Below are 15,258 nucleotides of genomic sequence, written 5' to 3' on the forward strand. Positions count from 1 at the left end.
ATTAACCAGGTAGCATGTGAGCTACCTGGTTAATACCAGGTAGCTCATGCAGGGGAACATGGCAGGTAGCCAAAAACTGAAGTCCTTCCAGCCTTCTTTGGAATCGACTCTATTTCGCTTTTTTACTTCATCACAAGTTGTAACTTGTCTATTGTTTTTTAGAAAACTCAAAGAGCAGGCAGACTGACTGGGTTTTGGATCTCCCAACAAATAAATGTCAACATAAATATTCAACACAACACTTAATCCTAATTTTCATAAAATGAACTCAAAGATCGAAAACTTTTTCGATGAAACAAAAGGCCTGTTTATCTCAAAATATTGTTGACAATCCTGTGTAAACCAGTGTTGAGTAGTAGTAGAGACATCTGCTTTAAGAATCGGTTTGGATTTCCAAACAATTTCTGCACAAACTGTCAGAAACCGTCTTAGGGAACATCATCTGCATGCTCATTATTCTCATCAGGGTCTAGACCGGGCTGTAGTTTGTCTTCCTAACTAACTTCAGTGGACAAATGCTCACATTCAATGACCCCTGGCACTTTTAGAGGTGTTTTCTTCATTGATGAATCCCAGTTTTCATTGATTAGCGCAGACGGTAGACAGAATGTATGGCCTTGTGTGTGTGAGCAGTTTGCTGTAGTCAACATTGTGGATCGTGTCCTATGGTGGCAATGGTTTTTGCGAATGTTATAAACAAAAAATTTATTTTAACGAGATTGCATCTTTAATGCACAGAGATGACGTGATGAGATTCTGAGGTTGATTGTTGTACCATTCATCCATGACCATACCTCATGTTACAGCATAATAATGCAAGGCTCTATGTTGCAAGGATCTGTAAACAATTCCTGGAATCTTAAACTCTTACAAGTTCTTCCATGGCCAGCTGCCAATTTTTTAAAAAATTTTGAAAGAATTGCGAATTATTTGTGCATAGAAAATATTAAATATTTGACTGAAAAATGGAAGCAAAAACAAAAGTTGTTTTACTTTTGTTCAGTGTATGCAACATGTTTTATTTTGTATTTAGCTACAGACATTTAATTTTTTATATTACCAAAGTCAACCAAAGGTGACAAAAATGATTACTTTACTTTAAAAATAACATATCGATTGTAAGTACATCGAATGATGAAATGTATCACTTATGCTGAACATTAAATGAAAAAAGAAGTTATTATTAGTTTACAATGTATTAGTTTTGCATTCATGGATTCTCTGACCCTATAATTGAATGATTAAAATGTTGGATTTGTCAGCTGTACGGTACATGTTATGTGTGTTAACCCATGGTATGGTATATTATTATTACAAATACTAATTTTCAGGATGAAAAGCTTCAAGTGCCAATGGGGTTTAGTGTCTGGCCAAGGAGAGTTTGATAGCACCTTCAGGTTAATAGACGACCGCTGTACTTGACGGTTTTCATTTTGTTGTTTTTGTCTTTCCCAGGGTTGCATCTTTGAGAGACCTGGTGACTAGGAAGTACCTCCATTTGAAAAAACACCCTCTGCTCAGTGGGGAGGGAAATCAGGCCAAGGATGTTCTCTTCCTATTTAATGGGATGGAAAAGATGAAACTTGACTTCCGGATTGGATCCACAGAGCTATGCAGTGACCCAAATGAGGCTATGTCTGCAAGTGCAGTTGTGGTCAACCTTCTCCGCAAGTACCTGCTCCCCGAGGTAACACCGTGTCAAATACCATACTGACCCACGTATATGACAATGTTCTTTCCCTGGAAACAAATCTCAAAATTAGATTCTTATATCTAGGGATCTAGAGATTTATGCATCCAAACAAGCAGGTACTCGGTCAACTTCCAAACGGAGTCAAGCGTTTCATTCTGTCAGCCAGATAAGTGATCTGGAGAGAGAATACCACTTGAAGTTTTTAGCAAAAAACACAGGAGTTATGTCAATTTTAAGATAATGGTCATCAACTCTAGCACCTGATTATTTAATTATATTTTGAGATGTAAGATGTACAGTTGTGCCCATAAGTTTACATACCTTAGCAGAATTTGTTATTTCTTGGCCATTTTCTCAGAGAATATGAATGATGTCACGAAAACATTTCTTTCACTCATGGCTAGTAGTATGGTAAATACATTTATTATCAGTAATTTTCAAACAATTGAATCATAATCAGAACAGAAACTACCCAAATGACTGATCAAAAGTTAACATATCCTCAAGGTTTTGGTCTGATAACATAAGTTGACACACATAAGTTTAATTGGTTACTAAAGGTAACCATCCTCGTATTTCATCTTTTTTTTTTGTAATCAATGTTGCGTATAAAACATCAGTCAGCTCCTGACAAACCCAGGCATGTTTCATCCAGTGCTGCATTCCAAGTCATGGTAAAAGCTAAATGATCATCAAAACATCTGCGAAAAAAGGTTTTTGAACTGTACAAAACAGGAGAAGTGTTTAAAAAGATATACCAAGTCAATTGTTTGGGTAGCAAAGAAAAGCCTACAAATAACTCTAGCTTACATACAGGACTATAAAAGAAAACGGTGTGGCTGTTTCAGGATGCAAAATAAGTAGGCTTTTGAAGAAAAACGGGCTGCATGGTCGAATCACCAGAAAACAGCTATTACTGTGCCAATGTCACATAGCAAACCACTTACAATATGTCAAACAGCACAGAAACAAGCCTCAAAACATCTGTAACAAAGTTATTTGGAGTGATGGGACCAAATTTGAACTTATTGACCACAACCATAAACATTTGGAGAAGAGTCAATGTTGAAAGGTACACCATTTGGATGTGTGAGCTGCAAAGGCACAAATTATTGACAAGATGAATACAGAGTGTTATTATAAAATACTGGAAGAAAATTTGCACTAAGCTGCACATGGGATAAGCTTGCAGCAGAAAGAAGTGACGGTTTTGGATTGATCTTAGTCTCCTGACATTGATATGTTTAACCACTCTGGGGAGATCTCAATAGAATTGGTACAGTACTTATAGGTTTTTTACCAAGAAAAAAAAGGCAGCTTGATTCTATCCATCCATCCATCCATCTTCTGGTCAGATAAGCGGCAGAAAAGGGTCAGAGATCAAATAGGCGGCTTCCTGCCTAAGCATGGAAGCTCAGACTTCCCTCTCCCCAGCTACTTCATCCAGTTCCTCCCTTAGGATCTTGAGACGTTCCCAAGACAGCTGGGAAACATAGTCTCCCCATTGTCCTGGATCTTCCACATGGCTTCCTACCGGCCGACATGCCATAAACACCTCCCCAGGGAAGCGTCCGGGGGGCATCCTAACCAGATGTCCTACCACCTCATCAGGTTTCTCTCGATGTGGAGGAGCAGCGACTTTACTCGAGCTCGTCTCCAGTGACCCAACTTCTCACCCTATCTCTAAGGGAGAGCCCCGCCACCTTACGGAGGAAACTCCTTTCGGCCACTTGTACCCGCGATCTTGTCCTTTTGGTAAAAACCCAAAACACATGACCTTAAGTGAGGGTAGGAACGTAGATCGATCGATACATTTACAGCTTTGCCTTCCAGCTCAGCTCCCTTTTCACCATTTCAGGCCAACGTAGAGTCTGCATCACTACCAACGACACATCGATCCTCCTGTCAATCTCACAATCCACTCTTCTTTCACTCATGAACAAGACTCTTAAGGTATTTGAACTCCTCCATTTGGAGCAGGATCTCATCCCAACCCAGAGATGGCACTCCACCCTTTTCCGTCCGAGATTGAGGTTGATTTTTTTTCACAAATGTTGTCATTGTGTAAGCTCATGACCACAAATGTATATTGTTTCAAATACAAATCTGTTTACAGCGGCATCCTATATTTGGGTCAATTTGGTGTATATAAAGTGCTGTACAATATGTAATAGTGTTACGAAGAAATTAAGCATTCGTTTTATTTCATTTAATTCTAGCAGAAGGTATATTTCATCAAGTTTTGTTGAATCACCATGATTTAATCATCTGTTTGTTGTATGTTTCTCAGGCAAATATCCTGGTGACCACCAGGCTGTCTGCCTTGGACCGCATTCCTCCAAAATATGTTAATCGCTATGCACAGATTTGTGGTTTCAATGACCCAAACCGCCAGCGTGCCTACTTCACCAGCCGCCTGCTGCAGCAAAGTGGGGAATCCGCAAAAACACTTGAAGCTCAGGCTCTTGTAGAGCTGCTTTATCTCAACCTTCAGAGGGAGAGCCAGTTGGCTGCAGCCTGTTTTCTGCCCTCCTACTGCTGGCTCACGTGTGCCACTTTACACTTCTTGCATTTCACGGACGCTATGGCACCCATTCGCACTCTGACTGGCATATACTCCAGTTTCCTTAGGCTCAACTTTGGAGGAGAAGTACTGGGCAAAACAACAGGGACAGTTGGGTCGAATCAGGATCAACAAAATTCCTTGATGTTGTATGTTGTTCGGACAGTTGGCAAACTTGCCTATGATGGCGTAACATACAAACGCACTTCATTCTCAGAAAAGGAGCTGGAGCAATGGATAGGAGGAAAGACCAAAACGGACGAAGAGTTACGTCAGCTGGCAGTGTTCAGAACTGACGTGCTTGACTTCTTCCTGGCTCCCTGTGTTGAAAGTTGCAAGCATTTACCAGCAGAGCTTAGTGAACAAGATGAGAGGCGATACGTGTTTGCTGTTCCCGCCATGCAAGAATACCTGGCAGCACTCTATGTGGTTCTAGGGGAGAATAAATCTGCTCTGGAGAAGCTGACCAAGCAGGTGTCTGTGGCAATTGGTCAGGCAACTGAAGATGTCAGTGCCATTGTGAATATATTTTCCAAGTTCATCCCTCTCAGAATATTTGCAGTCTTTAATCTACTTAAGCTTTTTCCAAAACTTTATGAGAAAATAAAAACAAAAAACAAGAGCAACATTGCGAGGACAATGGCCGCTGAGATGTTCCGCAAAGAGGATAGCCACAATGAAGATGTTCTTGATCAAGTGGAGCAAAGTCTCCTGGGAGTACATGGCCCACCATCACAACAGCAGAGTGAGGCTCAGCCGTTTGAGCTCTACCCAATCTTTATGGGTGGACTGTTACATTATGGTAACCGGGTCCTTCTTCAGCAAATTGGATGTCACATTAAGAGTTCCACTGTGGCTCAGATCACACAAGCTCTTCGGAATTACCTTGTCAGAGGTAAAATGTTTTATACTTTCACTATGTTAGTTTAATTTCAAGCTACAATGTCCATTTTATGTCTTGTATTTTTTTGTTCTAAAGTAGTTGTAGAAATTGATCAGCTAATTTCCAGAACAGCCTTTGACTATCAGGAGTCCGGGTTGTTCATATATCCTGTTTGGAAACACCTGGCCTCTTTGGTGAAATAAATAAACGGACAAAGACAAGTGCATAAGACAAAAGCAATGTGCTACAATTATTCAGTAGCGATAGGGCTACAAGCTGGAACTATCAATGCTATTTGGCTTTAATTGGGCAATAAGAAACTTCCATGTACCGTACTACAAATAAAAAAAAATTTAGACTGTGTTTGACCGCTAACTACAAAAAATAGTATTGGATGAAATGCAATAAATATGGTAGGATGTCTGCTTTTAAAAGCCTACTGGAACCCACTACTACCGACCACGCAGTCTGATAGTTTATATATCAATGATGAAATCTTAACATTGCAACACATGCCAATACGGCCGGGTTAACTTATAAAGTGCAATTTTAAATTTTCCGCTAAACTTCCGGTTGAAAATGTCTATGTATGATGACGTATGCGTGTGACGTCAATCGTTGAAACGGAAGTATGCGGACACATTGAATCCTATACAAAAAACTCTGTTTTCATATCAAAATTCCACAGTATTCTGGACATCTGTGTTGGTGAATCTTTTGCAATTTGTTTAATGAACAATGAAGACTGCAAAGAAGAAAGTTGTAGGTGAGATCGGTGTATTAGCGGCGGACTACAGCAACACAACCAGGAGGACTTTGAGGTGGATAGCAGACGCGCTAGCCGCCAAACTCACCTTAACTTCCTCCGTCTCCGGGCCGCCGACCGCATCTGTGATCGGGTGAAGTCCTTCGTCGCACCGTCAATCGCTGGAACGCAGGTGAACACGGGTGTTGATGAGTAGATGAGGGCTGGCTGGCGTCGGTGGATAGCTAATGTTTTTAGCATAGCTCTGTGAGGTCCGGTTGCTAAGTTAGCTTCAATGCCGTCATTAGCAACAGCATTGTTAACCTTCGCCAGGCTGGAATTCAATGCCGTCGTTAGCAACAGCATTGTTAACCTTCGCCAGGCTGGAAAGCATTAACCGTGTAGTTACAGGTCCATGGTTTAATAGTATTGTTGATTTTCTATCTATCCTTCCAGTCGAGGGGTTTATTTCTTTTGTTTCTATATGCAGTTAAGCATGATGCTATCACGTTAGCTCCGTAGCTAAAGTGTTTCGCCGATGTATTGTCGTGGAGATAAAAGTCACTGTAAATGTCCATTTCGCGTTCTCGACTCTCATTTTCAAGAAAATATAGTATCCGAGGTGGTTTAAAATACAAATCCGTGATCCACAATAGAAAAAGGAGAGAGTGTGGAATCCAATGAGCCAGCTTGTACCTAAGTTACGGTCAGAGCGAAAAAAGATATGTCTTGCACTGCATTCTAGTCCTTCACTCTAACATTCCTCATCCACGAATCTTTCATCCTCGCTCAAATTAATGGGGTAATCGTCGCTTTCTCGGTCCGAATCGCTCTAGCTGCATTGAAAACAACGGGGAAATGTGAGCAGCCTTTCAACCGTTGACGTCACGCTACTTCCGGTACAGGCAAGGCTTTTTTTATCAGCGACCAAAAGTTGCAACTTTATCGTCGATGTTCTCTACTAAATCCTTTCAGCAAAAATATGGCAATATCGCGAAATGATCAAGTATGACACATAGAATGGATCTGCTATCACCGTTTAAATAAAAAAAATTCATTTCAGTAGGCCTTTAATACAGTATTTTGTCTACTATGTAATGATTACTATTGTGACTTGTCATGCTGAATTAAATTCCATTGTACTCAACATTAATCAATCCTTGTTATACTGTAACTTCTATTTAATTTCTGAAGTTTAGAAATGTGCAGTAGTTTGCAATAAACTAACAACTAAATAATTAAAATGCTCAATATATCAAACGGTTAGTGTTTTTTTCCTTTTAAAAGTTTGTACATTTTGAAAGTGCATGTATTTTACAATGTTTTTTAATAATTGTGAGTGCAGCTGTAGCTTTTTATGCCTCCCACATAATTATTGTCGATCATTAAACACTCCAGCCACACAATTTAAGAGAACAAGCTAATCTAATCTGAAAACCTTAAACTAACAAAATGCATTTTTTCTGAATGTTAGAAATCAACAAACCACAGCCACCAGAGGAGTTGATGGATCTGTTGGTCCTTCTGTATGAATTTCAAAATCCCAGACTGACTGCAGAGGTCCTGGCTTCAATCAGAACTATTTGCCTCAACAATATACGCATGACCACACTCAAATGCTTTGTGTTGAGTTCTGTGCTCTCGTGTGCCCCTTCGAGGTAAGCTATGGCTTGTGCTTTTACAACCAACCATTCAGTTCAAGTTCAGACGATATTTACCCCTACAGCTATCTAATATACTGTATATATTTGTCATATGTTCTAATAGAAAATGTATATATTTATAACTGCAACTTCAGATGGCGATATTGTTAGCACTTCTGCCTAATAGCAAGAAGGTCTGCGTTTCGATTCCAACATGGACCACTCTTAACATCTGACTTCGGGCCTTTCTGTGTTGTGTTGGCATATTCCTGCATGGGTTTTTTCCAGGTTTACCTCACACCTTAAATCAGGGGTGTCAAACTCAAATACAGAGTGGGCCAAAATTTAAAACTGAACAAAGGTTGAACAAATTAACCTTTTTGATAGGGACCCAAACAAGTTTTGCATTAAATATTGAACCAGCAAGGCTTATATAACTTTATAGTGACATGCAAAATCGAGTTTCAAATAATAATAATAAAAATTAAAAAATATCAATGGCATATCAAATACAATTTAAATCAAAATTGAATGCACTGCTTTTAACGTCCTCTACGAGCTGACGTCACATCCGCTTTTCATCCCTTCTAACAACGTGCCCGCCCAGTCACAAGATATGTGTGGTTCCTGTACCCACACACACGTGAATGAATGAAATATGAAATCTGTGCTGCAGTCGCTGCTGGGCCACAACATTAGGTACACCTGCAGACTGCAGCACGGATTTCATATTTCATTCATTCACAACTCCTCCAACACGAACAAATTATTGTTTTTGCACTTTTGGTTTCTTATTAAATAACTTTTTCAAATAGATTCAATCTTGCATGTGGAAACTTTAAGTGTGGGCTTTAGTTGATATAACACTCCCGTCAGGGGGTGCATTATCCGGCACAACACCTGGACGCTACAATATACACCCCCGCTACCTCCAAACCCCGCCAAAGCCCCCCCCACACACACACACACACCTTGTAGCGTCCCGGAAGAGTTACTGCTGCAAAGGGTTCTGGGTATTTGTTTTGTTGTGTTTATGTTGTGTTACGGTGCGGATGTTCTCCCAAAATGTGTTTGTCATTCTTGTTTGGTGTGGATTCACAGTGTGGCGTATATTTCTAACAATGTTAAAGGTTTTTATTCTGGCACCCTCAGTGTAACCTGTATCGCTGAAGATCAAGTATGTGTTGCATTCACTTCAGTGTGCGTGCCACAGTCGCACACATTATAAAACTGGGCCAGCACTTGTTGGACTGGACGAAAAGAGGACGTTACAATTCTCGGGGGGGTCACCGAAATTTGGGAGTCTCCTGGGAGGTTTGGCAAGTATGAGAATTAGCGGTGTACCGCGGCACCGCCGTTGTATATAATCAGCGGGCCAGCTCTAGTGTTAATTTAATATCGCCTCACGGGCCAAGTGAAATTACACGGCGGACCAGAGTTTGAAACCCATGCCTTAAATAAATTGTAGGGCCTACCCCAAAAATGTAATGTTGATTTCCAATCAGCCTAACTGACCAAGGGGTTAACACAATATAAGATTTGGATTTGTTCATTTATTGTAGTGGTGGTAGAGTCCAATTGTCTTACTGTAAGCAGTACTATAACACCAGTATTCTAATGCCTCACATGACACACAGTAACCCCACATCCTATTTCATCAAATCAAGGATCTGTTTTCCCCACAGTCATGTCCAGTTCCCCTTGAAACGATCCCCATTGTAAATTGTGTTTATTTTAAAATTGTACAAACTTTTATTATTTAAATATTTTTAATTTTGTGTTGGTTTACAGTATTTAACTACTACAAGTGTGTGCCGTTAGGGGTGCATGTCTGATGCAAGGGCTGTTTAACACCTTTCTTACGTCACGACTCTGGAGACCGATGAGCGTTGTCAGCAGGTTTAATGACATTCAAAAGGGTGAAACTAAAAAGACAAACAATACAGTCAATATATACATATGTTATGCAAATGTATTCATATATATGCTGTAATGCTACCTTACAAGACATGAGAAGGTAAACAAAGTGAAATTGTACTACGACGCCATCTTAGATGACATCGCAAATTATTGCTAATGAGTATGGCAAAGATCATACATCAAAAATCATAAATTTAGCTCGAAATATTTTAGACAAAAAACAATTTTCAAAGTTCAACTTATGATACATACCAGCGATGCAACCTTAAACAAAGGATATATGCAGTTTTTCTTCGAAAATAACCACCATAAAGTACGTGCTGGAACCGGAGATTTCTCTGCTTGGCTTATGTAACTTCCGGTCAATAAAGTTTGATTCAAAATACACACTTCTCAAAGATGTATTAACTGCCATGACCACATGATGGCGACAAATACACATGTAATAATATTAATTACATAACAAGCTTATTTAAGCACAACACATTTCAACAACAAGAGTTTACAACTTTTAGTTGTAACAGAACACTCCCCGCTTGGCGTGGATAAACGCCACAAAAATAACTGGAAAAAAAAAAATACCTCTCATGAAATAATCAAAGGTACAATTTCTGAGATGGGTCTGGTCAATACCTTTGTATCATCTGACCTGACTACCCTTAGCTCTACTGAACGGACTTTGCCATCTTTACTTGGGAACACCTGAGTTACACGTGCAAGAGGCCATTCATTTCGGGGAATTTGGCTGTCTTTGAGTATAACGACCGTACCTACGCTCACGTTAAGTTGGCTGGAATGCCACTTGCGACGTGGTTGGAGAGTGGGAAGGAACTCCTTCTTCCACCTGTCCCAGAAGGTGTTTGACAGGTGCTGGACTTGGCGCCACTGATGTTTGTAGAGGTCTGACGCTGTAAAGTTGCCAACTGGAGCCTTAAGAGGGGTTACCTTTTGGGTTATAAGAGTGGCCGGAGTCAAAGTGAAAGGGTCACTTGGGTCCGATGAAACAGGGACAAGGGGTCTTGCGTTTATAATAGCCGCCACTTCTGCCATAAAGGTGACAAGAACTTCGTGAGTGAGTTTAGTGGTCTTGAGCTGGAAAAACATTGTGTCCAATATTTTCCGGGCAAGTCCAATCATTCTTTCCCATGACCCGCCAAAGTGGGAAGCGTGTGGAGGGTTAAAAGTCCATGTACATCCGTGATCTTTAAGGTAGGTTTGTACAGCTGTGTTGTCTAAATTTGAGGGGATCTTCAGTTCTTTACATGCGCTGACAAAATTGGTACCTCTATCAGAACGAACGCTTTTTACAGGTCCTCTTACTGCCAGAAACCGTCTGAATGCATTAACAAAGCTAGAGGTATCGAGAGACTCTATCACCTCAATGTGAACTGCTCTAATACTCAAGCATGTGAATAAGACAGCCCACCTTTTATTTTGGATGATACTTCCTCTTGTGCGCTGTGAAGACACAAACCATGGGCCAAAAACATCTAAGCCCACATTAGTGAATGGGGGGTCCGTTGTAAGACGGTCTGGAGGGAGGTTCGACATTTTTTGTGTACTCATAGGGGCACGAAGTCTTTTGCAGGTTACGCAATGATAGATGATTGTGCTCACCTTTCTCTTGCCACCTACAATCCACCATCCTGCAGAGCGAACAGCTCCTTCTGTGAAAAGGCGACCTTGGTGTCGGGTCTGCTCGTGATAGTGCTTAATGAGAAGAGCTGCAATATGGTGTTGGCCAGGAACTATGAGTGGGTTCTTTTCACCTGGGCTCAAGTTTGAATCACAGATGCGACCTCCTACTCTAAGAAGTCCATTTTCATCCAGGTAGGGGTCTAGGTTCTTGAGAGGACTGGTTCGGGGTAGTTTATCGTGTTTTTGCACACACTTCAATTCCTTGGCATACACATCCTGTTGTACTGCTTGAATGATTATGTTTTGGGCTTGGTTTGACTCGTCTACAGTGAGTCCTGTCTCACAGTAGTGCCAACCACGGCAGTGATTGATTTTGCTTGGCAGTGATTTGAAGTTATGTATGACGTGTAGTAGTCTCGAAACAGCACGCTTGAGAGACTTCCATGTCGAAAACTTGTTGAATCTGTCAGAGCCAAGTTGTTTGGTTGAGATTGTGGTTTTGAGTGTAGACACCTGTGGTCTGACATCAGAGTCTGTGCAAGGTTCAACAAGTTCAAAAGAGTCATTTGAGGGACTTTGATCTTGGAGCATGAAGTCAGGGCCAGTGAGCCAGTTACTAAGGGGTAGCTGGTAAGCAGGAACAGAACGTGTGGCGTGATCTGCTGGGTTCTGGCTGCTCGGTACGTAATGCCATTGGCTTGGTTGAGAAGATTTGCGGATTCTCGTAACACGGTTAGCCACGTAGACATAAAATCTTCTTGTCTCGTTGTGGATATAACCTAGAACTACTTTACTGTCTGTATGGAATGCAGTGTAGTCTATTTCAAAGCCTAATTCGTCAGTGAGAAGATCTGCAAGCTCGACTGCTAACACAGCAGCACTAAGCTCTAATCTTGGTATGGTCTGATCTGGGCGTGGTGCTAACTTTGCCTTACCTAAAACAAAGCCTACTTCACAGTTCCTAGCTGCATCTGTTACTCTTAAATAGGCCACTGCAGCTATAGCCTTAGTAGATGCGTCCGAAAATACCAACAACTCTTTTTTTGTAGTTGTTGAGGGAGAAATTTCTGTGTATGCTCTGGGAATGGTCAAGTTGGACAGTTCTTTAAGTGAGTCTTTCCACAGGGTCCAAGACTCTTCCATTTCTGAGGGCAATGGTGCATCCCAGTCTCCATTCTCTGCCATAAGTTCACGCAGAATGGACTTTCCCTGCATTGTTACTGGTGCTACAAAGCCTAATAGATCATAAAGGCTGTTTATTGTTGATAAAACACCTCGTCTAGTAAAGGGCTTTGTCTCGTCTGACACTCTAAAGGTGAAGCAGTCTTTCTTTAGGTCCCAAAGGAGACCCAGGCTATGTTGCATGGGGACTGAATCAGCTTCAAAGTCCAAGTCCTTTAGGTCTTTGGCATGATCTTGTGAAGGGAATGCTTCGAGTACCTCTTTTCTGTTAGCTGCTATTTTATGCAGTCTTAGATTTGAGTTTGCAAGTGTGTCACGGGTTCTTTGTAATAAGGACACAGCCATTTCAACAGTGGGGAGGGATTTGAGTCCGTCGTCTACGTAGAAGTCGTGTGTGACAAACTGCTTGACATCTGGATCACAATCTGGCTGGTTGCGTAGAACAGACTGATGTAAGCCGTATATGGCCACTGCTGGTGATGGGCTATTCCCAAAGACGTGGACTCTCATCCTATACTCTACAATGTCTTTGGAAATGTCATTGTCACGAAACCACAAAAAACGCAAGTAATTTCTGTCTTGCTCTCGAACATTGAAACAGTAAAACATCTGTTCAATGTCGGCTGTGAAGGCAACAGCTTCCTTTCTGAAGCGTATTAGGACACCTAACAGTGAGTTGTTAAGGTCTGGTCCTGTCAACAACACATCATTTAGTGACACATTCTTGTACTTCGCGCTGCTGTCAAAGACGACCCTAATCTGTTTGGGCTTGCGAGGGTGGTAGACACCGAATAGTGGCAAATACCAACATTCCTCTTCGTCTTTCAGTGGAGGGGCAAGCTCTGCATGTTTGTTTTCAAATATTTTGTCCATAAACGTGATGAAATGTTCCTTCATTTCTTCTTTCCTTTCAAAGCTACGAACAAGAGACATTAAAGGCCTACTGAAATGAATTTTTTTTATTTAAACGGGGATAGCAGATCTATTCTATGTGTCATACTTGATCATTTCGCGATATTGCCATATTTTTGCTGAAAGGATTTAGTATAGAACAACGACGATAAAGATTGCAACTTTTGGTATCTGATAAAAAAAAGGCTTGCACCTACCGGAAGTAGCGTGACGTAGTCAGTTGAACATATACGCAAAGTTCCCTATTGTTTACAATGATGGCCGCATGAAGTGAGAGAGATTCGGACCGAGAAAGCGACAATTTCCCCATTAATTTGAGCGAGGATGAAAGATTTGTGGATGAGTAAAGTGCAAGTGAAGGACTAGTGGGGAGTTGAAGCTATTCAGATAGGGAAGATGCTGTGAGAGCCGGGGGTGACCTGATATTCAGCTGGGAATGACTACAACAGTAAATAAACACAAGACATATATACCGGTATACTCTATTAGCCACAACACAACCAGGCTTATATTTAATATGCCACAAATTAATCCTGCATAAAAACACCTGCGTGTTTGTTATGCTAGCTCCTAGCTCCTCTGCTAGCTCCTAGCTCCATAGAACACGCCAATACAATTCAAACACCTGATCAACACACACAATCACTCAGCCCAAAAGACCGTTTACCTAACCCAAGGTTCATAAAGCTTATATATTTTTAAAAAGTTACGTACGTGACGCGCACATACGGTCAAGTTATCGAATGTTTAGCAGCCAAGGCTGCATACTCACGGTACCTGATATTCAGCTGGGAATGACTACAACAGTAAATAAACACAAGACATATATATACTCTATTAGCCACAACACAACCAGGCTTATATTTAATATGCCACAAATTAATCCTGCATAATAACACCTGCGTGTTTGTTATGCTAGCTCCTAGCTCCTCTGCTAGCTCCTAGCTCCATAGAACACGCCAATACAATTCAAACACCTGATCAACACACACAATCACTCAGCCCAAAAGACCGTTCACCTAACCCAAGGTTCATAAAGCTTATATATTTTTAAAAAGTTACGTACGTGACGCGCACGTACGGTACGGTACGTGTTATGCTAGCTCCTAGCTCCTCTGCTAGCTCCTAGCTCCATAGAACACGCCAATACAATTCAAACACCTGATCAACACACACAATCACTCAGCCCAAAAGACCGTTCACCTAACCCAAGGTTCATAAAGCTTATATATTTTTAAAAAGTTACGTACATACGCAAAAAAAAGCCAAAGCTGCATACTCACAGTAGCACGTCTGCATCTTTGTCATCCAAATCAAAGTAATCCTGGTAAGAGTCTGTGTTGTCCCAGTTCTCTACAGGCGTCTGTGTATCCAAATCAAAAGTCCTCCTGGTTAGAGTCTCTGTTATCCGAGTTCTTCCATCTTGACTGCATCTTTCGGGAATGTAAACAAAGAAGCGCCGGCTGTGTACTGTTGTGGCTGACTACGTTCGAAAAATACGTCCATTTCGCACCGACAACTTTCTTCTTTGCTTGCTCGGCTTCCTTCTCCATAATGCAATGAACATGATTGAAACAGATTCACGAACACAGATGTCCAGAATACTGTGGAATCATGAAATGAAAACAGAGCTTTTTCGTATCGGCTTCAATGTGGAAGGCATACCCGTGTTCGCCGGGCTACGTCACACGCATACGTCATCCTCAGAGGCGTTTCGAACCGGAAGTTTAGCGGCAAATTTAAAATGTCACTTTATAAGTTAACCCGGCCGTATTGGCATGTGTTATAATGTTAAGATTTCATCATTGATATATAAACTATCAGACTGCGTGGTCGGTAGTAGTGGGTTTCAGTAGGCCTTTAAGCGGCTCAGGGCATGCGGTCTGTTGTTAGGGAGTTTTTGACGTGGCGACTTGAATGGTAATGGAGCTGTCCAGCTCTTGTCTGTGTCCTTTTGTAGTCCTTCTTCCATTATTTTCAAGAAGGCTTTGTCCTGAATGGAGGGTGCGATGTAATTGTCATGTCTGGTTTGTTTGAACACATTACATCCTAAATGATCAGGTTCACAAGCGCTATCCA

The 15,258-nt window shown here is 41.2% G+C and overlaps 1 protein-coding gene across 1 annotated transcript in view; it reads left to right on the forward strand.

Moving 5' to 3' along the window:
• Positions 1 to 15,258, forward strand: part of nlrx1 (NLR family member X1) — a 73,916-nt gene that overhangs the window by 32,601 nt on the left and 26,057 nt on the right. The window contains exons 6-8 of the mRNA XM_062067864.1: positions 1,456 to 1,687; positions 3,984 to 5,151; positions 7,359 to 7,542. Coding sequence (XP_061923848.1) covers positions 1,456 to 1,687; positions 3,984 to 5,151; positions 7,359 to 7,542 — 1,584 coding nt within the window. The remainder of the gene's footprint in view (positions 1 to 1,455; positions 1,688 to 3,983; positions 5,152 to 7,358; positions 7,543 to 15,258) is intronic.

This window comes from Entelurus aequoreus, linkage group LG13, assembly GCF_033978785.1.
Source record: "Entelurus aequoreus isolate RoL-2023_Sb linkage group LG13, RoL_Eaeq_v1.1, whole genome shotgun sequence".
In the NCBI taxonomy this organism is placed as follows: Eukaryota; Metazoa; Chordata; class Actinopteri; order Syngnathiformes; family Syngnathidae; genus Entelurus; species Entelurus aequoreus.